Source organism: Danio rerio, chromosome 4 (assembly GCF_052040795.2).
Source record: "Danio rerio strain M-AB ecotype USA chromosome 4, GRCz13ab, whole genome shotgun sequence".
NCBI lineage: Eukaryota > Metazoa > Chordata > Actinopteri > Cypriniformes > Danionidae > Danio > Danio rerio.
This window is the reverse complement of record NC_141024.2, coordinates 40,905,001-40,930,904: the sequence shown is the minus strand read 5'-3', so window position 1 is coordinate 40,930,904 and position 25,904 is coordinate 40,905,001. Positions and strand designations below refer to the sequence as shown.

At 39.8% G+C, this 25,904-nt stretch overlaps 1 protein-coding gene across 2 annotated transcripts in view; it reads right to left on the bottom strand.

Moving 5' to 3' along the window:
• Window positions 1–2,898: 2,898 nt before the first annotated feature.
• LOC148680715 (NACHT, LRR and PYD domains-containing protein 3-like) overlaps window positions 2,899–25,904 on the bottom strand; it is a 41,953-nt gene continuing 18,947 nt past the window's right edge. For both annotated transcript variants that reach the window (XM_088650128.1, XM_088650129.1), the window contains 8 exons: window positions 25,177–25,290; window positions 21,880–23,895; window positions 18,535–18,708; window positions 17,606–17,779; window positions 16,893–17,066; window positions 12,386–12,559; window positions 11,519–11,565; window positions 2,899–4,032 (listed from right to left, as the gene is read on the bottom strand). In XM_088650128.1, coding sequence (XP_088506254.1) covers window positions 3,503–4,032; window positions 11,519–11,565; window positions 12,386–12,559; window positions 16,893–17,066; window positions 17,606–17,779; window positions 18,535–18,708; window positions 21,880–23,895; window positions 25,177–25,290 — 3,403 coding nt within the window. In that variant the 3' untranslated portion in view covers window positions 2,899–3,502. The remainder of the gene's footprint in view (window positions 4,033–11,518; window positions 11,566–12,385; window positions 12,560–16,892; window positions 17,067–17,605; window positions 17,780–18,534; window positions 18,709–21,879; window positions 23,896–25,176; window positions 25,291–25,904) is intronic.

Here is a 25,904-nt window from a genome sequence, read left to right as displayed (position 1 = left end):
TAAATAAGTGGATATATGACTCAGTGAATAGATAAATAAATGAACTGATAAAGTATTGGAAATCAAGAAAATTGAGAAATTACACAGAACTGTAAGGAATGATTGAAAGAGCTAAAGATGATTCATCAAGGCCTAGTTTAACAAGATGTGTTAAAATAATATACCTTTTGCATTAACAAGTGATTGCATGAAAACTGACAGAAACAAGCAACTAACACTGCATGAAGTACTAATGGGTCGACCCTTGCAAGTAATCTCGTATTTAACCTTGTGGAACGTTTGAAGAACATTTCTAATGCATTGGAAAGAAGTTTGGTCTTTTATGAGGAAACTAACTGCCATGTGCAAAGCGATATCTGTACAGGAAACCAGAAAGGACCAGAAGCAGGAGATTAATCCGGTGATCAAGTATATCTGAGGTTGTTCTGGAGAAACTGGAGTGAAGTCAGGAGAAATAGACCTTATGAAAAGGTTACCAAAGGGGATGCCATCAACTGGATACCATCTGGACCACAGCACAAGACAGCCAAAGGAAAAAGCTCCAGTAAGAGAAAGCTAACAGGAAACAGAGGAGGCAGAAAATCTTGAAGCTCAATGAAGTGCAAAGTGTGGCAGGAGGAGTTTATCAGAACAGTTAAATAAGTAACTCTGATAATATACCTGAGTGAGATATACAGAAGGTGCCACAAGGTCAAGCTTTGATAATCATAACTTCCGATTACAGACTCTCAACATAACGTCTCTATCAACACTTTTTAAGGCCAGAAAGAAACAAAGAATGCTCGCAAATATGTGCCAGATTTAGAGTCAAAAAGATGAACTAGTGCTAAAAATTTTTGATAGTTTAGAAGAAGAGGATGATGAAGAGGATCCATGCCTTGGGTGTTAAGTGCTAGACAACCTCTACCCCAAAACGGCGGCTCTCTACGATACGCAAAGTATCTGGGCTGAAGATCAACGTACTCTACTGATTATGTTTTGTGGGTGTTAGATTAGAATATTGTGTTGTGACCATAGATTGGGAGATTGTGTATGTTTATTTTTATTTTTAGTTTTATTCTTAACTGTGTGTTAAATAACCATGACCCCCAGAAGCAAATGTATAACCACCTGTATGCTTAAAACATTACCTCTTATGATAACAACAAAATAGAATCGAGTCTTTTACTGTGTCCTCGTCAATAGTGGGCGCAGAAGTTTGGCTCGATTTTATTCCAAAGTGCAATTACATGATCTGGTCATTTGTAATAATACTGTGACATATATTTGTCATTAGGTAGTATGGCTAAGGGCTAGGTCATGGAGTTGCACTATGGGCAAAAAAAAAACAAGAATATTAAGACTTAAAGTCTTAAGAGGAGGGATAATATGAAGTGGATTTTATACTCTTTAAAGTGTGAAGTTAATATATATATTCAAATTGTATGTCTATAATCTGCTTTTAGACTTGCATACCATTAGAAGAATTGCCAATCACAAGAACTGGATAAGTTATATAGTTACCAGGTTTGAGTCAGGGGTTAACCTAGGTGGAATTTGTGTGACATATGTAAAAATAAGGGAAAAACAGATGTCAGAGGTGGAATTTGGGGTCAAGGGTTAAACTAGGAGGGATCTTGTGTAACATATGGAGAACAAAGAAAAAAACTGGTGTAAAAGACTATTTAAGCAGGCTAGAATTTGAGTGAGACAGAATTTTTCAGACAGAGATGCTACTGGGGGTCTCCTGAAAGTTCTCCTTTGTTGTCGACAATAAAGTATATTCTTCTGATATTCATAACCTACAGACTGAGTTTGATTCATTAAGAGAAAAATCGAAAACCACTACAATAAGAACTTCAGTGACTGGTTTGCTTCTGTATTTGGATCATGGTTGCTCAAGATTGGAATATTCATAGGAATTGGTCTACTTGTTTTTGTATTTCTCTTTTGTTGTGTTGTGCCTTTTCTCAGATCGATGCGTGTTAAAGCTGCTGCCAAGCAGATGGCCAATGTGCAAGTGAATAGAATTGTGCATGACTGCAGAGACCATGTCAATGAAGTCTTTGGGCCAGATTTGAACCAGTTAGGTGAGTTTTAAAAAACAATTACTACTTTACATTTCTTTTTGCCTTTAATTTCTTTGAATTTTTAACTTTTTACTAATTTTTAAAAGATGAGAGTTTTAAGCAAGGTATCATCTATAATACAGGAAAAAGCTAATAGAGTGGACTTAACTGGAAAATTGTGTGATTATTTAAGCCCTATTTACTAGTATACATTTCTGTATGTATTTAGGAGTTCATTGAAGCTGCCAGAGCTCCTATCAGATGTACACGGGGAAAGAGGGAAGATGATTACGGTCAAGGGACACCTTGGTATCCAATGGCAAGAGAAGCAGAAGAGCAGACTCTACTGGCGGTTTAAAAACCCACTGTCTGCTCCAACACCAGACAGTACTCAGAAGTACCTCTGGCGACATGGGATAAAACATCAGATATGGCTCTTTTACAGGCGCCGAGAATATTCTACAAATATATGATTTCTATTAAATGATGATTAATCAAGTATATATGCTGTATACCCACAACTGTGAGCAAGGCTGACAAGCATATATTTTTAACCTGACTAATGATTATTGTGTGTTCAACTCCCCCCCAAAAAAAGTATTCAGTTAGGGAGAGCGGGATCTTTTACTCCTTCTAAAGTCAAAAGTGGAGGGAGATGTTTGGTTCTGTTTCTCCTCTGAAGTGCGGCGCAAGGGTGCTGACAATTGCAGGATGTAGATGGGCAACTTTTTGGTTGCACAAGTATGTTAAGACTTTGCAAGTGTTGGATTCTTAAGTTGCACTTCAGTGAGGGATTTAGGAAAGGGACTTTTTTTATTAAGTCCCTAAGGGAATTATAATTATAGAGGAATTAGAATTGTAGAGGAACTTTTATTATGTAATCACTATATAATCACTCTATAATCTGCCACTATTAAAATACACTGTTAAACATATAGAAATACATTCAAGTGATGCAGAGTAAAATACACAGAAGTAAACAGCGGTGAAGTAAGACCATTCAGACAGCATATGCAACACGTATTGATGTATTGACCATGACAAAAACAACTTAAAAACAACTTTGCTCAACCTGCAATGCAATAGCATGCATAGGGAGAATCATTTAAAAAGTGTTGAAATATGACCTTTAAGATGTGCAAAAACAGAAAAACATACAGCCATCAATGTAAAGGCTAGAATCCTATTAGAGCCTGGAAATAATGTGATGCTCATGCTACACCACTGTTTCATGATGACTTAAAGCCTGTATATAAACTGTGGGTTTTGGAACATTTTTAGGAGCGAAATCAATCGACCAACTCTGCTGTAACAATAAACTGCTTCAACTTGACAACTTTGAAGACCTCAGCCTCTTTTTTGAAACTTAGAAGATGTTTGTCGAGATCCATCCAGCGCAACTTTCCATAACAACTGCTCCTGCAGAGGATTCTGGGTAAATCTCTCGTCAGTCTTCAGCTCAGTTTCACTGATGATCCAGAACTAAGCTCAAACCCAGGGTAGAGTGGCTCAGTGAATGTGGTCTGGACAGAGTGGATGAGGCTCATTGTGTCTCTATAGATGTTGTAGAAGATCAGAGTTCCTGTACTGTGATCCACAAACACTCCTATTCTCCTGCTGAACGGCTCCACTGAGAGATCAGTGCGTGTGTTATTGTGCCAGAATGAGGAACTGGAGGTAGAGCAGCGCAAACTCCAGGACTGAGCATTAGATCCAAACACACACTCATCACCTCCTCCCTTCCTCCTGATGCTCTTATATGACACAGATATAAACACAGCAACATCTCCACTCCAGTCAATCTCCCAGTAATAGCGTCCACACACACTCTCTCTGCACAACACCTGAGGATAAAGACCATCAAATCTGTCTGGATGATCAGGATACGGCTGATTCTCCCACACACTCTTTACCTCTCTGTTCTCCTCAGACAGAATGAGACGAGTGTGTGCTGTGTTTGGATCCAGAGTGAGGAAACAGACATCTGAACACAAGAACACACACATTTATAACCACAACTGTGTGTGTGTGTGTGTGTTTGTGTAAGAGAGAGAGAAAGGGTGTGTGTGTGTTTGTATGAGAGGATGGAGAGAGAGAGAGAGAGAGAGAGAGAGAGAGAGTGTGTGTGTGTGTGCGTGGTGGCCACACATTGAGAGTGAGGCATGCACGCACACATACATACACAAACATACACACACACACACACACACACACACACACACACACACACACACACACACACACACACATGCTATACATATTCATTTAAGATTATTTATTGGTCACAATAATTTCAGTTATTGTGTTTATACATTTCGTTTCTTTCATATGTAAGTTTAATAAGACACACACACTTTCGTTTTTTTTATTACCTTTCTTTATTATTCACAGTACATTTATTACTATTTTGGGTGCACACAAAATCAATTATCTGTACTGTATGTTTTGTTAATTTAGTTTTCTTTTGAGTTTAAGTTACCGTGCTGCAGTGCCGACGAGGAACAGAGTTTCCGGGTGTGGTCCGCCCAACTAAAGGTCCGACGTGCCGCAAGATGCCACCTTTTGGTTCCGCCTGCCGATACCATTGGCTTAATGGCTTGGGGGGAGAGCTCATGTTTAGATAAGGTTCAATAATGATTTGCAATGTTTGTTTATTCAGATTTATATTTAGTTTTGCCTTTTTTAGAATTTATTTAACTTAAATTTAGATTTGTATTTAGATGTTTGGCTTAGTTTATTGTATTTGTAAATTGTATGTTTTTGTCTCCCCCTTCTTGTTTAATGTGGACTAGTCCCTGTGCTATAAATGTGGTCTGTCTTGTCATTTCATAGAGTTCTGTTTTTGGTTTAGACATGATTTGTTTGGTTTGAACTCAGTTTGTTTTCCTTGTTTAGTTTATTGTTCTTTCAATTGATTTAATTATTTAATTAATTTATTTTTGAACTTTTTGTGAACCTTTTTGACTTTATTAAAAATAATTATTTTTGAAAATCTTCTTTTTTGTATGCCCTTTACTGTACGTGCTGGCTCGGTCCCTCACAAGTCGTGTCAGAAGTGGGATTCCGCCAGTAGGGGGCATAGATTTTTTTGCTTTAGTAAACTTTCCTGGCCATGAACCGAGGAGGACGAAGAGGAGCCCCAAAGGCTGTTTCAGTGGAGCAACTGGATGAAGTTGCACAAGAGCTGGGGGATGAAGAATTACAGGAGGTAAGACAATTTGATGTGGAGACTGAATGCACTGAACCAACAATAACTGACTTGACAGGCTTGTTGAGAGCTCACATGGCAAAAATGGAGGCTCAGGAAGCACAAAGGATGGCAGAGCTGAACCAGCAGGAACGCCGATTCAAAGCTCTCCCAACATCAGTTTGGGCTGTTGCAGCTGGAGGTGCAGGCCCGCACAACTCCTGTTCCAAATACTTTGGTAACACCTCAAAATGATTTGGATCACCCGGATGAGGGTGCTGGTCCAAGCTGGCCATTATCTCAGTCAAGAACCTGTTGGAGAGAGGGAGCTGAAGCCCGTGATACAGGTCAGTGCCAACTCAAAGAGCCTTAATTGGAAAAGTTGTCTGAGGGTGATGATATTGAGCATTTCCTAATTACTTTTGAGAGAATGGCAGCAGTTTGCCGATGGCCAAAAGAGGAGTGGGTATTTCATCTGATTCCCCTTCTGACGGGTAAGGCCCGGGCTGCTTATGTTCACATGGATGTTGTAGAATCTCTGAATTATGATGAACTTAAATCTGCAGTATTAAGGAAATATGACATCAGTCAAGAAACCTACAGGCAGAGGTTTCGGTCTCTTGAAGTTGAGCACCTTGAAAGCCCTAAAGAACTATATGTGAGGTTAAAAGAACTGTATGGGAAATGGATGCAGCCAAAAGTAAGTATATTGAAGAAATCGGTGAAGTGATCATTCTTGAACAATACTTGAGAATGTTGTCTCCAGAGCTACAGGTGTGGGTACGAGAACATGATCCACAGTCTGCTTCACAAGCGGCAACACTAGCAGATGTGTTTGTGGGAGCACGTCAGAGAAATCAGTCCTGGTGATGGAAATCCAGCCGAGATGACCAGAGAGCAAATCCCTCCCAGCAGTCTATGAGAAACTTCCCTGGTGCTGGTAGAAACGCACTGCCTGTCTCCCTGGCCTCTTGGAGGAGGGCCTGCATTTTTCAATGCTCCTAAGGATTATAGGAAAATGCCAATATGTTACCTATGTAATCAAGAAGGTCATACCAAGCCCATGTGCCCTACAAATGTAATCAAGAATACTCAACTGTGTTATGTGCCCAGGCATCTTGCAAAGCCAGCCCCTAAAGCTGAATGCTTACCAGCAAGCACCACTGTTGAGATGAATGGAAAGGAAATGATTGCTTTGGTTGATACCGGGAGTGATCAGACTTTGGTTCACATGAAGTGCATTTCTCCAGCCCTCCTTCGCTACACCAACCTGAAGGCTGTCCGCTGTGTGCATGGTGACGAAAAGCTACTACCCACCGCAGAGGTCTATCTGAAGGTAAGAGGTCAGACTTACTTCTTGGAGGTCGGTGTAGCTGACAACTTACCTTTCCCTTTAGTCTTGGGGCATGACCTGCCAGTACTGTGGGACTTATTGCAGCCACCATCCACCAGTAACATAGTTGTTACTCGAGCCCAGAGCCATAAGAGAGACGAAAGTAAAGAGTTGCTTGCTACTCTACCATTCTTTGATGCAGAAATCGATGGCTCAACTAAACCTAGGAAATCCAGACGACGGTTTAAGAAAATTCAATATAATGCTTCCGTAATGCCTGTTGATAAATTTGCTGAAGTTTAAGCTGCCGGTCAAAATTGTGCAGATGCAACAAGAGGATGCCAGTCTTGTTCCTTATCTGGAGAGAGCAAAGCAGGAAGATGGAAAAACTGTTGATGGAGAGACAAAGGAAAGATTTTGTATGAATGTGTGTCCGTGAAGTTATCCTTATTCTGGGTCACTCGATTCCTTGGGCTGGCCACCTGGGGAAACATAAAACCATCGCCCGGATCAGAAAACACTTCTATTGGCCTAGTCTGAACTAAGAAGTAGCCCAGTACTGTAAAACCTGCCCTGAATGTCAAAAAGTGTCCTCTGACTGCCCAAGGCGGGTCCCTCTCGAACCACTGCCACTTATAGGCACTCCATTCGAAAGACTGGGAATGGACATAGTTGGACCAGTGGAGAAGAGTCGTTCAGGTAACCGATTTATGCTTGTAGTGACTGACTATGCCACTAGGTATCCCGAAGTGTTTCCCTTAAGATCAATTAAGGTCAAGTACGAAGCTACCTGTCTAGTGCAATTGTTCTCCAGAGTTGGATTTCCAAGTGAAATTCTAACAGATCAAGAAACTAATTTTATGTGAAATCTTCTGAAGCAGGTCTATAGGTTGCTGGGCATCAAGAGTTTGAGAACCACTCCTTATCATCCCCAGACAGATGGGTTAACCGAAAGATTTAACCAGACGTTAAAGCAGATGCTACGCAAGTTTGTTGGTGAGTCTGGCACTGATTGGGATCAATGGCTCCCATATCTTCTGTTTGCCTACAGGGAAGTGCCACAAGCCTCCACTGGATTTTCCCCGTTTGAGTTGCTTTATGGTCATGAAGTCAAAGGTGCCTTAGCAATATTTTGAGAAGTTTGGGAGGGAAACCCACAGAGAAATGATGAAGCTAATGTAGCATCCTATGTGATTCAGATGAGGGAACGTTTGCAAAAGATGTCTGCACTAGCTCAGTCTCATTTGGCAGAGGCTCAAACACGCCAGAAAACCTGGTACGATTAATCCGCTCGGGAGCGGCAGTTTAAGCCCGGTCAGAAGGTACTCGTGATGTTGCCCAGTCATGAAAGTAAGCTGCTTGCAAAATGGCAGGGGCCGTATGAAATTAAAAGGAAACTAGGTCCTACCACCTATGAAGTTGCTCTATCTGACCATGCTCATTCTACACGTACTCCGCATATAAATCTGCTTAAAGAATGGTTTCCTCATCCTCCTGAATCTAGCCACAGCTTGATGATCCAGCAAGTCAAAGAAGAGGATGATTCTGAAGTATTTCTGCCTCAGTCAGCTCTAGGAGATGTGGATCTGAGTCACCTGTCCCCACAGCAACAGCATGAGGTGAGAGAAATTTGTTTACCAGAAGTCTTCTCAGAATACCCTGGCTTTACCACCTTGATTGAACATAATATTGAGTTGAAACCCGATGCTGTAGTTCGAAGAATGAGTTACAGGGTCCCTGAACGTCTCCAAGAAGCGCTGAAAGAGGAGGTGGATTTGATGCTGAGGCTGGGAATTATAGAACCCTTTAAAAGCGAGTGGTGCCACCCTGTGGTCCTTGTTCCGAAAAAGGATGGGTCTATAAGGTTTTGTATAGACTTTCGTTACCTCAACTCTGTGACCAAGTTTGATGCTTACCCTACTCTACGAATCAGTGATCTCACTGATCTACTGGGCACCTCAAAGTGTCTTACCACCATTGATCTTTCAAAAGGTAATTGGCAGATTCCGTTGACTCCACAGTCCAGAGAACTCACTGCGTTTAAAACACCCCGGGGCCTATTCCATTTTAAGGTTCTAGCCTTTGGACTGCATGGGGCACCGGCCAGCTTCCAAAGACTAATGGACCAGGTACTACGAGGACTACCATTTACAGCTGCTTATCTGGATGATATTGTGGTGTACTGTGACACATGGCAGCAACATCTGCAGCATCTCCAAGAAGTCCTGCAACGCCTTCAGGCAGCCGGCCTGACAGTTAACCCCCAAAAGTGTACCATAGCAAAGGCAGAGACAGAGTACTTGGGGTTTGTTATCGGTAAAGGGGTGCTCAAACCCCAGGTGGAGAAGGTACGGGCCATTGAAAGGTGTCCACAGCCACAAACTCGTAAGGAGTTAAGGTCCTTTTTGGGTATGGCTGGGTTTTATCACAGATTTATTCCCAACTTTTCTGGGCGGGCTGCAGTATTGACTGACATGGTTGGTTCAAGGAGTCCCAATCAACTGAAGTGGACCCAAGAAACTGTTGCAGCGTTCCAAGATCTCAGAAAGGCCTTGAGTAGAGATTCTGTCTTGCATAACCCTGATTTCCACCAACCCTTTGTTTTGCAAACTGATGCTTTAGATCGAGGCCTGGGAGCTGTACTGCAGCAGGTGAGCACTGACACTCGACGCCCAGTGGCCTTCTTGAGTCGAAAGCTCTTCCCCAGAGAAGTTCGCTATTCCATTGTGGAAAAGGAATGCTTGGCTGTGAAGTGGGCATTCGACTCTTTGAAGTATTATCTGCTAGGCCAGGAGTTTATACTGGAGACTGATCATAAAGCTCTACAATGGCTTCAAGAAATGAAAGGTACCAGCGGGTAATACGACTGTTGGTATCTGGCCATGCAGCCCTTCCAGTTTATTATCAGACATGTCCCTGGCAAAGAAAACCTTACGGCTGACTACTTGTCCCGATGTGCCAGTGACATTTCTGAAGGGAGGGAGTATGTGATGGCCAGTGTGGTGGCCACACATTGAGAGTGAGGCATGCACACACACATACATACACAAACATACACACACACACACACACACACACACACACACACACACACACACACACATGCTATACATATTCATTTAAGATTATTTATTGGTCACAATAATTTCAGTTATTGTGTTTATACATTTCGTTTCTTTCATATGTAAGTTTAATAAGACACACACACTTTCGTTTTTTTTATTACCTTTCTTTATTATTCACAGTACATTTATTACTATTTTGGGTGCACACAAAATCAGTTATCTGTACTGTATGTTTTGTTAATTTAGTTTTCTTTTGAGTTTAAGTTACCGTGCTGCAGTGCCGACGAGGAACAGAGGCTGTTTCTCAATATGTGTTCTTCAGCGGTCTTGCGTCCTCGTGTTCTCGTGCAACGTCATCATCAGCTGCCCAAGTTCAGTTCCAATACTCAAGACCGCAAGTACGGAGGACGCGTGAAACTTCCCGGATGTGTTCTTGATATCGAGGACGCACTGATGCAGACTTGAGCACCGAACTCGCTCTGGAAGTCACAGAAGTCATTGCGACTGGAGGTGGGAAGCGCAGCATTTTATTTAGATTTATTATTAAAGTTCAGAGATATCACTTATTTACCTCAGGAGTTTCCCTAAATGAAACTGTGAAAATAAACATTAACATGGACATCTTAATATAGGAATAAACAGATTAGGGGTTGTTTGTTTGCTGAAAATCGTATTAAAATCTGTTTTATTTATATTGTGCAGAGCATATTTATAATGTTTTTATGCAAAGTATATATTTTGAAGAGGGGAAAAACAATTAATCGTTGTATGAATGCTGTAATGTTTAAATAATTTCCATTTTAAACACGTGAAGGTCATGTGACCATCAGGAAGAACGCAGCATCCCATTTCTCAAAGGACGCGTTCTCTGCCCTCGCGGTCTCCTGAGTTCGTTCTTCCGAGGACACCTGGCAAGACCGCTCTCCACAAGAACCCAAGTCCGTTCTCTGCGTTCATGGAATTGAGAAACAGCCAGAGTTTCCGGGTGTGGTCCGCCCAACTAAAGGTCCGACGTGCCGCAAGATGCCAACTTTTGGTTCCGCCTGCCGATACCATTGGCTTAATGGCTTGGAGGGAGAGCTCATGTTTAGAAAAGGTTCAATAATGATTTGCAATGTTTGTTTATTCAGATTTATATTTAGTTTTGCCTTTTTTAGAATTTATTTAACTTAAATTTAGATTTGTATTTAGATGTTTGGCTTAGTTTATTGTATTTGTAAATTGTATGTTTTTGTCTCCCCCTTCTTGTTTAATGTGGACTAGTCCCTGTGCTATAAATGTGGTCTGTCTTGTCATTTCATAGAGTTCTGTTTTTGGTTTAGACATGATTTGTTTGGTTTGAACTCAGTTTTTTTGTGTGTGTGTGTGTGTGTGTGTGTGTGTGAGAGAGAGAGAGAGAGAGAGAGAGAGTGTGTGCGCTAGTGTGAGAGACTGTTTGTGTGTGTGTGTGTGAGTGTATGTGTGTGTGTGTGCACGCATGTGTGAGTGTCTGTGTGATTGTGTATGTGCATGTGTGAGAGAGAGTGTGTGTGTGTGTTTGTGTGGGAGAGTGTGTGTGTCTGTGTGTGTGCATGCGTACTTGAGTGCCTGTGTGTGTGAGAGAGAGAGTGTGTGTGTGTGTGTGCGTGAGTTTGAGTGTGTGTGTGTGTCTGTGTGTGTGTGTGCATGCGTACATGCATGCCTGTGTGTGAGAGAGAGAGAGTGTGTGTGTGTGTGTGTGTGTGTGTGTGTGTGCGTGCATGTCTGTGTGTGAGAGTGTGTGTGTGAGAGTGTTTGTGTGAGTCTGCGCGCACATGAGTGTGTGTGTGTGTAGTCCTACATTTGTGCAGTCCTGCTGTAATCTTTTTGTGTGTGTGTGTGTGTGTGTGTGTGTTTGTAGTCCTACATTTGCGTGGTCCTGCTGTAATCCTCGTGTGTCCTCCATGATCCAGACTGTAAACACACACAGATGGAGAGAATGAGCTGTTTAGTTTCCCCCTCAGCTAATAAGCTAAAGCTAGCACTGAGCTGCTCAGCTACAAACTCTTGAGCTAAAACACACAACACTTGTTGGTTGAGCCGGGATGCACAATGAATGTAACACAGTGCGTTCTTTTCCTCTGCTGTTGGTGAAGCGAGCGCAGATACTGCTCATGTTGATGGAGACACCCTGCTGCAACATTCATTTATTACAGTGATCACACTTAGCTTTGCCATCGTTCTTCAGCACATGCAGCCTTTGAGCACATGTTGCAGTCCGTCTCTAAACTATGTTCAGATTATTAAAGCTGCTCGCCAGCGCCCAACTTCCTGACAGATTAGCAAGTGAAAAATACACATGTGTGCACAGAGAAGAGGAATCCAGATGTTGATTTTAGAACAAGAGTCTGAACATTAATCCAAGTGTCTGATTCCAGAATCTGAATCCATCTTCAATCCCCAACCCTATTCCTGACCTGATATTGTAGGATTCTTCAGCAGAAATTGAGGAAGAAGTTTCTCTGCTCAGCTCAAATGCTGAAACTGTACAGTGTGTCCCGCTTAATGTCACTGTAACTGAGCCAATACACTCCAACATTTACAGAGGAGATTTATTTCACACTCAATGATTTGCTCTTCATAGACATGACTGGAATACTCTACAAGCTGTATCTTCTGTCTCTCCTCACCCCATAACCCTCACAGAAAACTGAAGCTGATCACAAAAGAGCTTTCTAGTGTCTTTTTAAAGCCATTCAGTGTAAAAGCACAAGGCCAGTGATGCTCCACATACTTGAGTTTGTCCAGTGTGTAGTTTGGATCCTCCAGTTGTTCAGAGAGCAGCTTGACTCCTGAATCTCCTGGATGATTGTAGCTCAGATCCAGCTCTCTCAGGTGTGAGGGGTTTGAAGTCAGAGCTGAAGACAGAAAACCACAGCCTTCCTCTGTCACCATACAGCCAGACAATCTACAAACACAGCAATAGTCCACATCACACAGTTGGACAATCACACATCTCTTTGTGTTGTGAAGATGCTGACTGCTGTTTCTGCTCATGTCAACAGCAGTGATGAACACACACATCCTGATTAGCTCTCCTTATTGATCGAGCCCTCACATCAGCAAACACACTCACACAAATAATGTAGCATCTTAATATGATCTCCTTCTGAATGAGTGAGTGAATGAAATGTTGCAGAGGTCTGAAATGTGTAATCAGGTGTAGGGCTTTGTGATGTCAGACAATATTTATTAATTACAGAGATGGCAAAAGTACACACATCCTTTACTCAAGTAGAAGTACAGACACTCATGTTTAAAATGACTATGGTAAAAGTTGATGTACTGACTATGCTTTTGTACTCAAGTAAAAGTAAAGAAGTAACTTCAAAAAAGCACTTAAGCAAAAAGTGGCCATTACTACATGTTTTAGTTTCACTAGGTAGGTAAATAACCGGTGTCCCCCACAGTCCAAAAACATGCGGTATAGGTGAATAGATAAACTAAATTGGCCCTAGTGAATAAGTGAATGGGAGAGTGTATGGGTGTTTTCCAGTACTGGGTTATGGCTGGAAAGGCATCTGCTGCGTAAACATTAGCTGGACAACTTTGTGCTTCATTAGGCTGTAGCGTAAGCTGAAGGATAGAGAGTGAGGATAGGTAGATAACTAAACCTCACATCCTATTTTTTGAAAGTAGCCAAGCAGCTTCACACCCTGCAATATGGCTCCAACATTGCTCAAGAAGTTGACCAATGTATCATCGTCTTGGAGCAAATTCACAGCATTCATCATGTAGTTTTGCGGCTGTTAGATCTAAAACATCAGCAGACATTCATGTTGACAGGCTCTAAAAATAGTTTTGTAGGCCTGTCTGTCTTTATAAATAATGCCTTTGATTTTACACCGAGTTCTGTCCAAAATATAATTAATTATTATTATTTTATTTTATATTTGAATATTTTAAATATATTGAAAATATATGTTTTTTTATTTATTTTTTTATTCTTTTGAAAAGTAATTGAAGACAACACTATAGGCATGCATGTAAAATCCTGGTCAATAAATCAAATCTATAATTTATAAAAAATGTAAATTCTGTATTAGGGAAATATGAACTCATTGCAAATAAAGGAAATAAATCTCAATGCATATAGTTTTTATTAAATGTTTTGATTGTTTTAGAACTGAATTTACAAATCTTTACATAATATCTCTTTGTTTGCTGTATTAGACCGAAAGACCAGAGAAATCCAGTGCAGTATAATCAGAAGTGGACAAAAGATTTCAATCTTAAGCATTTAAATTTCCTATTTCAACTGGATCGTCTCTCTCGTTTACCTGTGATCTGATTGAGCAAAATGGGCCTCATTACCATGTAAACAGGACAGCATCAGTCATGTTAAATTCGCTGTCTACCTCTGTCTCATTTGAGAAGTCATCCGTGCCTTTCTCATAGTAATCTTCATAAACTAGCCTACATATGGTGCATAGTAACCTTGGTTGAAAAAGCTGCAGCACGCAGGCTCCCAATGATAAAAAATAAATCAACTGAATCAAAAAGGCACTCAAATGGCGCAAGACAAGAAATAATCTAGATCACAGCCCCCAACATATGAAAACCAAAGTAACAATCCCGATATATAAATGTAAGCAGTAGAAAGTGCAGATATTTGTGTAAAAATGTAAGAAGTAAAAGTTGTCAAAAAAATAAGTAGTGGAGAAAAGTACTGAGACCAGAAACAGTACAGTCACCAAGTATTTGTACTTCGTTACTTCCCATCTCTGATTAATAATCGCCTTTAAAGATATACTGATGTCTGATAATCTCGTCTCTCCCCTCACATCTATCATGAGATACACATAAACACACACACACAAACACACACACACACAGTTATGTATTTGTGTTATTTGTGCTCTGTTTTTTCCTCTCTTTCTCTCTCTCTCTCTCTCTCGCTCATTTCTGTTTTCATTATTCTCAGGTTCCGTTCATTGGTCCATTCAGCTGTCAGTCATTCCTCCCCGGTTACGTAAAGACCACTCGTCATAAAAGCGCGCCAGACCATTCGCTAGTAGTCCCTTGATTTGTCTCCCTTGCCTTTTTCTCTTTCTCTTTCTCTGCTTTTGTCGATTGTTTCCGTATTTAATGCGTTGCATTGGAAAAACCCCGTCTAACTGTGTATTTTGTTGTTGCTCGTTTCTGTGTGCACGTTATCCGTCTGTTATTCGTATATCATTCTCAGTTTACGTTGTTTACGAGGCTTGGACGAAGCGGACAGGTAAGAAGGTCACGTGACATACATTTTGCAACACATAGGACTACTCTACTGTTTAGTGCACTAGGTTAGGGACGAGCGCCACCCCTTGTACTTTTTGGATAGATAGATAGATAGAGTAGATAGCTAGGACTCGGAAGTATCTTTGCGTGTTAATTATATTGTTTTCACATAGTTAGTTAGCTAGATGCTTCTGGGGAGTTATATTTAGTTATGGTTTTGTTCTTTTCATTTCTTTAGCACCGCCCGCGTCCCTTCTGCCAGCTCTCTTGTTTTTTCCCCGTCTTTATTTGTCTCATATTGTAAATAGTATATTTTTGCCTTACTTACTTTTTCTTTATTTTGATTAATTCATTGTGTTGTTCACTTTTGGGAATTGTAAATAAAAGCACATATTTTTGGCATTACTTTGGTTGTCCTTTGCACTCATTTACTGTTTGTATAAATATATTTTAATTAAATAAATGTCAAACCCCACCATCCCCTAGATTAACATCAGGGGTTTTTAACACACACACACACACACACACACAATCTCTGAAGAGGAATAACTGGAGAAGAATGAAGCGCTGGTGAACTCTGAATGACCAAAACACCCAGGCGGGACAGAGCAACAGACAGATGCTGAGCTGCTTATCTTGGAGGATGGCCAGCACAAACTCAATGCAGCTTCACACTCTCGTCCAGCCCTACATCACAGCATCATCAAGACGCATTTATTAACTACTATCCGCTTTCTCTTTCACTCACACATTCCTCTCCAAAGCGTGTAAGGGGGTCTAAAGCTCAGATTATACTCATGAGCAAAAGGCCCGATCTTTCCTTCACATGTCTGGAGCTTTGTTTGCTTTATTTGTGTGTTAAAGTCATTCTAGATGTCTGCCAGCCTGTTCCTGTGGGTGAGATGGAGCGACTGACACATGAAATAAAGCTTTAGCATATGCATTCATCTACAATCTAAAGGGAAGTATCGTGTTATTACTAGACCATTTACACTTACAGACTGGGCCGACATTTACTTGATCACTTCACTAGATTATCTTCCCCCAATAATGTGGATTATCTAATCTAATCTAACCTGATCTAATCAAATCCACATCGCCCAGCCCTAATCAGGTGTCCAGACTTTTTTTTCTAGATGTCTGTCAGCCAGGAGTCTTACGAAACAGAGCAGTGTCCCACATGTGTCTGAGTGACAGTGACTGATGCGCACTTGAACAGGGCACTCATATGGAGGAGGAGCAATAAGACGCAGCCGCAGACAAGCGTATCACACAAGAGTGTCAATGCCCATTCTAGACTCACAGTGGATTTAACAGTGATGTTCCCTGTTTTCCAGACAAACACACTCAACCAATGGCTATTGCTGGACCAAGTTCATGTCTGAATATTAGTGAGTCCTAGACTATAGAAAGAAACGTCTTGAGTCTGGACTCGAGTACTACAGCCCTGACAGTCACAAACTTCAGCTTGTAGATCAAACTTTACTGTAAAAAGAGCAACAGAAAATGACCTGATCTTCATTTGTATATTATATTGTGGATGATGATAAATTAACTAAAACAAACACAAACCCACTCTCTTAATGTCTCTTTCACCAGCCTGACAGTCACATTCACACTGATGGAGCATTAGGGGACTTTTATTCTGTCAGCCGAGAAACCTGATCAATAATCATGAGCACTGACTCTCCTTCACACACAGCCTTTCTGACAGAAGAACTTCTGTCAATATATATAATAGAAGTAACTAATTAAAAAGATCCTTAAAATAAACTGATTCCTTTAACTTTAAGTCACATTTGGGTATATTGGAAAAAGAGAAGCTCTGAAAGTGCAACATTTCATAATAGACTAAGTAAAGCTTTTAAATATATTTATAGATAAACATAAATTATTAAAGCTATGATTAAAATCACAACCCTGTAAATGTTTTGTTTTTTTCTTCTGTCAATCCACTGAATGGGGCTCCACATCAGGTAACCCAATATGAAACTGTATCTGTTGAGTGGAGAATCATTTACCTCAGTGTGTCCAGTTTACAGTGTTGACTCTTCAGTCCATCAGAGAGAAGCTTCACTCCTGAATCCTGCAGGTCATTGTTACTCAGGTCCAGCTCTCTTAGCACACAGTTCGAGGATTGTAGAGCTGAAGACAAACTCTCACAGCACTGAACAGTGAGATTACACATGGCCAATCTGAGAAAGAAGAACACAGATTACATAAACAGTGTGATTTCAGTCATTTATCTGATGTAAAAACAAACTATGAGTTTAATAATATGACTAAACTATTGGAATTTGTGTCAATTAGAATTATTGACTATTGTTATTTAATAAAACTGAATATTAAATGTCATCTAATATATTCTTGAATATTTTGAAATGTAAGAAAACTGCTAAATTTGGGTTCAGATAAGAGGACCACGAGACTTTATATATTTATGAACCTGCAAAATGCAAATGATCAGAGCCTGTCAAATCTGCTCCAATAAACCAATTCACAGATAAACTATAAATATAATCATTAAAAATAAAAAATATATAAATAAAGATTTAGAGGTAATTAAATAAAATAATCATTAAATACACTGATTTCCTGAACTGATTAAGAAAAAGAGCAACTTTCATTTGAAAAGCAGCATTTTGCTGTTTCTCCACTAATGCTCTTAAATATATCTGGACATTTCCATCTCAATCAAAACACTATTAATGTTGTAGAGTGGAGAATCATTTACCTCAGTGTGTCCAGTTTACAGTGTTGACTCTTTAGTCCATCAGAGAGAAGCTTCACTCCTGAATCCTGCAGGTCATTGTTACTCAGGTCCAGCTCTCTCAGCACACAGTTTGAGGATTGTAGAGCTGAAGACAAACTCTCACAGCACTGAACAGTGAGTTTACAGTCCTGTAGTCTGTGCAGAGGACAGTTAAAGACACTGTATTATTGTGTGTGAGTGTGATGTAATTATTGAAACGTCTATAATGAGTGATTTCTCCTCATAGGGAAAAGGAAAAGACTCCTTTAACTATTCAGAGTTGCTTTAATGGTCACATGGAGGAAGATCAAACATTTGTATTTCATTATTACATAAACTTTTTAAAGAAAAGATCTCTGGATCAAAATGAGTCGGCCAGACAGATTTATTTTTTTTGCTATTTCTGTTCTTTTATTTCTGATATTTCAAATCCATTCAGATCCTCATATTTGTTAAAAAACCAAGTCTCTCATATAATATTAACAGACCGAAAATATGACTTTACATACTTTATTCCAAATAAATCACATGAACATCTTTATATTAGTCAATAATATTCCTAAAATTAATATAAAACTGACTGAATAAAACTTTACACACATGAACATCAGTAAATAAAGAGACTCAGTGATGGGCTGAACATCAGCAGAAACACAGCTCATTTAGAGACGCCCCAAAAACACCAATCAATGATAATTTCAGCAGAAATTACACTAAAGAGCAATATTATATCTGCTATAAACAGGGTTTCTCATATTTGACTTCACATTAAATATGCAATATTCACAATTAATAAACAGAAATAAAATACATCACAGCATATGCTCATTACCTCATCAGACTTTACAGCATTTCACAATGGAAAAGTCATTTGTGGCAGCATTTATTCAATGGAGATGTTTTTATTTTACCTCAGTGTGTCCAGTTTACAGTGTTGACTCTTCAGTCCATCAGAGAGAAGCTTCACTCCTGAATCCTGCAGGTCATTGTTACTCAGGTCCAGCTCTCTCAGCACACAGTTTGGGGATTGTAGAGCTGAAGACAAACTCTCACAGCACTGAACAGTGAGTTTACAGCTCTGTAGTCTGTGTAGAGGACAAAGAGCAACACAATCAGCAGTAAGAAATGAGCAGTGTTGTGTTTATGAGTCCAGTCTACAGTTATAAAAGTAACACTGGAAATAAACTATATATATATACTGCTCAAACAATAAAGGGAACACTAAAATAACACATCCTAGATCTGAATGACTGAAATATTCTTACTAAGTACTTTGTTCTTTACACAGTTGAATGTGCTGACAACAAAATCACACAGACATGATCACTGGAAATCAAATGTATTAACCCATGGAGGACTGGATTTGGAGTCACACTCAAAGCTGTAGTGAATTGCAGGAATTACTGACACACTCCAGACACATGAGGTCCAGCATTGTCTTGCTTTATCGGCGCCTATATCGTTACTGGCCGATAAAAGCTATTTTTAAGATTATCGTAATCGATCCGATGTCTTAATTAGGCCGATATATTTAAGCCGATAAATTACGTAATTGTACAGACCTGCGTGTCACGCTCGCGTGGGTGGAACATGTTCAGACTTGTCCAGTGCACTATAATGGATCTCTCCTCACACTGTTTATTTTCCTTCAACGTCTGTCCTTTCTTCGCGTGGCTTGCTGTGCGTTAATAACTCAGTAAGTAACCACGTTCCTCATCATTGTAGATATGCTTGATTGAGTGTCATTGTGTATTTTGCTTTAAATCCGCCTCAGAAAAAATATTACACGTGTAAACCTTTACTCCTCCGTCTCTTTGTTGTGTTAGAGATATCAGGGGAGATTCACTTATTACTCCAGGGCCGAATAATGTTAGTTTCGGGGTGAACTCTTTTCGTTGCAGCTGGTGAATTAAAGAGGACACATGTAACTTGGTCCAAAATATTTATTACTTTCCGTGTGGTACAACAAATAAGCCACCAAAGAGGGAACATCACAGAAAACGGTCTCATTACGAAAAAAACGCTTCTCTTTTCTCTCTCCTGTCTCACTCACACCCCAAACTGCAGCCCAGTCCCGTTGAAGGACCCGCATATTTTACAACACGTGTAAAACGGTTGTTTGTAATCTGATTATTTGTTATTATCAACGCGTTGCTGGTCATGTGTTGTTGATGTAAGATAGTATTCAGTTTGATCGGAATATTCATATTGATTATAACGAGCTCGCGTGAGAGCTGTCACCGCACACGCACACACACACACACACACACACACACACACACACACACACACACACACACACACACACACACACACACACTGTAGCACCGTAGCACGGGGGTGAGAGGTGTATCCAGTCAAAGGGGCTCTTAACTAGCCGCTCATTCTGTCTTTATATTCTGCTCTGTGTTTGTCATAAAGTCAGCTTAATGCAGGTTTTGTATCAAAATCTGACTCTGATGGCGACTCTGCCTCTACAGTTTAGTAAAACTCTCAGCGGTTTATCATAAACTTTTCATCAATCATTTTCCCGCGATTGAAGGCAAGAACGAGCGCAGAAGCGTTGTCTGATTGACAAGCAGCAGCTACATGTGACATGTCAAAACTAGGATGAAAAATAGGATGAATCTTTTCTAAACGTACTCTCTGTATTTAGCTGTTGGCTTGTACGGTGGCTCTGAACTTAAATCACACTGAACAGAGCTAAACTGAACTGAACTGAACTTAAACACTAAAACCTGAACCACACTGTTCCAGTTACTATGACCATTTATGTGAAGCTGCTTTGACACAATCTACATTGTAAAAGCGCTATACAAATAAAGCTGAATTGAATTGAATTGAATTGAACTGTCAAAACACCTCTGATAAAGGCTTTTTCGGACATGACGTATTTGTAGATGTGTACATCACTGTAACATGTTTTATTCATGACCATTTGAGCTGGTTTCAGTCCTTAGCTTTCATTTTCATGTTATTTAAATGTATTTAACTTGCTTGTTAATTAAATACCATTTTGTTATTTAAACTATTATTTTTATGCAACAATCAACTTGCATGTTAATTTGCTATGAAGAAAAGGAAATTTTTTTGCATGCAGATTTATGTGAAATCGTGAATATAGGTCTATAATCACCTTGCAATTTTGAAGTTATAGCTTTTTTTGCTTTGAGTATAGACTGTTCAGTTTATAAAAGCAGTTCAATGTTTTATGAACTTTGCTGTATAAAAATATAACACTAATTCATTCATTTTCTTGTCGGCTTAGTCCCTTTATTAATCCGGGGTCGCCACAGCGGAATGAACCGCCAACTTATCCAGCAAGTTTTTACGCAGCGGATGCCCTTCCAGCTGCAACCCATCTCTGGGAGAAAAAAAAAAATATATATATATATATATATATAACATTTTATATTTATATATACATTACATATTTATATATATAACAATTTAAAATATTTATAATTATCGGCCTATATATATCGGCTACTGGCCCCCATGTCTGAAGAATTATCGGTATCGGCCAAAAAATCCATATCGGTGCATCCCTACTCCAGACACATGGACATTTTCAGAACAAGAATATTTATTTCATTAAAAATATACTATTTATTTATTTATTTATTTAATCTACATTAAACTAAACTAAACCTGTATTTCTCCATTCATATGACTGTACTGAATTACTGAACAGATTATTAATAACTAATCAGAGAGCATTTTACTGAGCTCAGTGTAAAGTTTAGTGTTTAGGCCTACAGTAAATGTAATATTAGAGGCATGTCTGCGGCGAGGCGGCAATACTGTGTCTAAAATTACACTATTTCTCTGATCAGAAAACAAACACAATTATCCAAGAGCAACACTGTGTTAGATTTGAGCAAATACACATCAACAAATCTCCTATTCAGCTGGAGGAGCACAGGGATTTACAGGGATTTGAGTTATTTTTCAGGATAAACTGTAAAGCAAATGAAGTAGATTATTAAATAAGTACAAATGTTGTTTGTGTGAGTAAAAAGTCAAGAAAAGTTTGTTTTATACGTTTAGAAATGCTGAAATAAATGAGCAAATAAGGAAACAGAACACTGCCGCCGCGTCCCCATGCAGTAATATGGAGTATCAGTGATCTCACAGGGGGACGATATGGCCAGCTAAAGATTTTCTGTTAAAGCAGGGCAGTGATTCACTAAACTGATCTGAGTCTTCAGTGCAGACTGATGTGTGTCTTCTGTGATCAATCAATGAATACTCACAGAGCTCTTCTGCAGTTTCTCACAGCTGGTATCAGTCTCCGTCTTCCCTCATATGATGTGTTGATTTTATTAAAGTCTAACTCATCCAGCGGCTCCTTTGACATCTCAATCATGTAGGAGATTGTTGAGCAGTGAGCAGGAGAGAGTTTCTTCTCTGAGTGTTTGTCTGATTTCACAAACTCCTGAATCTCTCTGGCCAGAGTTTGATCTTTCACCTCCAGCAGACAGAGGAACAGATTGATGGATCTTTCAGCTGAGAGACGCTCATCTCTCTTGATCTGGTCTTTAATGTCCTGTGTGATTCTCCTGATGCTCTCTGAGTTCTTCTCTGTGTGTGTCAGCAGATCCTGGAAGAGTCTCTGATTGGACTCCAGTGAGACGCCCAGCAGGAACCGCAGGAACAGATCCAGATGACCATTACTACTCCAGACAGCTTTATCTACTGCTGAACTGAGCAGATCATACAGAGACTTCTTAGACCTGGCCTGTAGATATTGATTATATGAATATTCTTCATCATAAATCACCCTCAGCGGTTCTCTCTTCTTTGTTAAATGGCAGTAAAACACAAAGAAAGCAGCCAGAAACTCCTGAAAGCTGAGATGGATGAAGCTGTAGACTTTCCTTTGATGAATCACAGATTCCTCCTTGAAGATCTCAGTGCAGATCCCAGAATACACTGAGGCGTCAGTGACGTTTATGCCGCTCTCAATCAGGTCCTCCTCATAGAACATCACATTGCCCTTCATCAGCTGTCTGAAAGCCACTTCAGCAAGTTTGAGGATCACTCCTCTGTTGGACTGCAGATTCTTTGGATCTCTCTCTTCATACTTCTGCTTCCTCACGTTAATCTTCAGCTGTCTGAAAGCCACTTTAAGTTTGTTGATCACTCCTCTGTTGGACTGCAGTTTCTCTGGATCTCCCTGCAGATTCTTTCGATCCTTCTCTTCATACTTCTGCTTCCTCATGTTGATCTGAATCAGCAGGAAGTGGATGTACATCTCAGTCAGAGTTTGAGGGATTTCTGCATTCACATCTTCTTCCAGGAGCTTCTGAAGCACAGTGGAGGAGATCCAGCAGAAGACGGGTATGTGGCACATGATCTGGAGGCTTCTTGCTCTTCTGATGTGTGAGATGATTCTGCTGGCTTGATGCTCGTCGCTGATTCTCTTCCTGAAATATTCCTCCTTCTGAGGCTCAGTGAATCCCTGAATTTCTGTCAGACGCTTGATGTATCTGGAGGGGATCTGATGGGCTGCTGCTGGTCTGGAGGTGATCCAGATGAGAGCAGAGGGAAGCAGATCTCCTTTCAAGAGGCTCCACATCAACACAGGCACTGATGAAGATTCAGTCACAGCACAAACTTTCTCCTCATCTGAAAAATTGAGTGTGATTCTGCTTTCATCCAGACCATCAAAGATGAACACAACTCTACACTGCTCATAAATCTTGGGCTCCAGATCTTCAAGTTCAGGATGAAAGTCCAGCAGAAGTCTGTGAAGACTGTACTGATGATCTCTGATCAAGTTCAGCTCTCGAAATGGAAGCACAAACATGAAATCTACATCCTGATTGTCTTTTCCCTCGGCCCAGTCCAGAATGAACTTCTGCACAGAGACGGTTTTTCCGATTCCAGCGATGCCTTTAGTGAGAACAGTCTTGATCTGGGCTTTCTCCTTCTTGATCTTCTCCTCATGTCCTGCTCCAGCTGAGGCTTTAAAGATGTCATTGCAGTAGATTGGAGTGTGTTGTGAGGGTTTTGTTCTGGCTCTTTTCTCCATCTGTAAAACCTCATGTTCTTCATTCACTCCTTCACTCTCTCCTTCTATGATGTAGAGCTGTGTGTAGATCCTGTTCAGGAGGGTTTGAGTCTCTCCATGGTTGATTCCCTCAAATAATCTCTCATACTTGTTCTTCATGCTGGTTTTGTGCTGCTCTTTGACTCTCTGAAGTTTATCATGTTCTGGTTGGAGTGAATCCTGCTGCAGGTGTCCAGTCTGATCATCTCTATCCACACTGCAGAAACAACAACAACAACAACACAAAGAACCAACGAGTGTGAGTGTAAAGATCCTCTAGTAAAGCCATGTGTGTTTTCTCTGAACCAGCTAAAACACAATACACAGATTTAATCCAGAACCAAACTACAGTAATACAGAAACGGTTCCAGATCAGCAAGAACCGACTTCATTTTAGAAGTAGGTTTACAAATAAATGAAAAATACTAAATATTGACTATAGACTGATTTCTATAATAATTACTATAGACTGATGTAATGAGCCTGTTTCTAAACTTAGGCATTTTCAACTAAACCACACATTAAACAATTCACTTTAATTAATCTAATCAGTGTTGCATTTAAATTAAATCTACTTATTTATTCATTTATTTAATTAAACATATCGTCTGTGAGGGTTACATTCATGGAGCTCACCTCAGTCACTGTCATTAGTTGTCATAACTTTATTATTATTTTCAAATCAATTTAAGGGAGTATATGCACATTTCAGAGGGTGTGCACTTTACGGCAGGGGTGCAATTCTTGGCATTACACCGCTTCATCTATTATTTATCTCTATAATGTAAGCCTATAATGCATAATTCTAGCCCACATTTTGTAATAGATTGATTAATTCAATAGATAGATTTTTACAAAACTTGACAACTGAAATGAGGCCATGTATGAGAAAGTCTGACCGCTCTGATTTATGTTTGGTGACGATGTCTGTGGGTGTTAAAATTTAAGTGCACATTTTTGCTAACAATATACATGTAGATTTTTTTCCAAGTTTAGTTTCATCAATTGTAAATAAATCATTTTTAAATTGTTAGTTGCATTTAAAGTAAAGTTATGCTGAACAAAGTGTGTGTAAACAATTATGTTTGGCTTTTGACACTAAGAAATAGCTATTAACTTATTTTTTTGGGTGGGGCCAGTGAACATTTCGGCAGGGCAAGTAAAATTCTGAACCACTGGCCCGATTGGGCCACCAGAAAAAAATCCTTAGCCTTGAACCCTGTGTGGTGTGTTTGCCTCACAGAACTTGTTCATTCATCTTGTCTAAAATCTTTCTTTTTATCACAAATCCTTTGCTGACTATTGTAAAAGCCTGTAAACTCACTCTACTAAGTAACAGTTTGAGTATTAATACTTTCGTCACTTATTACTACTTCAGTACTTCACTAAAATGTCTTGACTGGACTGTGGAAATAAAGTGTAATAATGTCTGATCTTCTAGAAACACAGGATCATATAAATGCTGCAGTGTGATCATGTGTGTGTAGAGATGATCTACCTGACAGCAGGTCGTGTGTTTTCACTCTTAAATTTTATTGGTTCAGTCATAGACGCGTCACTCTTCATAGACACACAGCTGGGCTCTGCTTCTGCTCTCTTCTGATGAACTGAACTAAAACAGAGAAGATTAAAGTTGAGCGCTGCACACACTGCACAAACCTGATATTAATCATTCTTCATTTACAAAAACACTTAAATTAATTTCCTTTATATTTGAACAAAAACTGTCTGAATGTGAAAATATCAGCAAACACAGATCAAGGCTCATTTCTAGTAGAGAAAACCCAACAGAAATGCAGCACTATTAGAGCAGATTAGAGCTGAAACTAATCATCAAATCACAGAATGAAGTCCACAGTGTAGGTGTGGGAGGAGCTTAATCATGCAGGCGTGTCAATCATCATAACATGACTTTATAAGCAGCAGTATAAACTGCACTGTGTCAGCTGACTGTTATTCCCGCCTCCAGCAGCTCCACTTATCCTCCTCCTCTTCACTCAGTCTTCAGAAGGTCACTCATTGGGGGTTTGTCTGCAGAGCTCCAGTCCAGACTTTGAGGACAGCAAGACAAGTTCATTTACCATCATCTATCATGACTGAATGAGCAGGAGAACTCGAGAAATATAAATTCTAGAAACCAAATGTGTTGATCAGCAGCATCTATGAGGCCAACACAACATGATGATGACTGCGCTTCAGTGAAAACAGACTCAGATCAGAGGAATG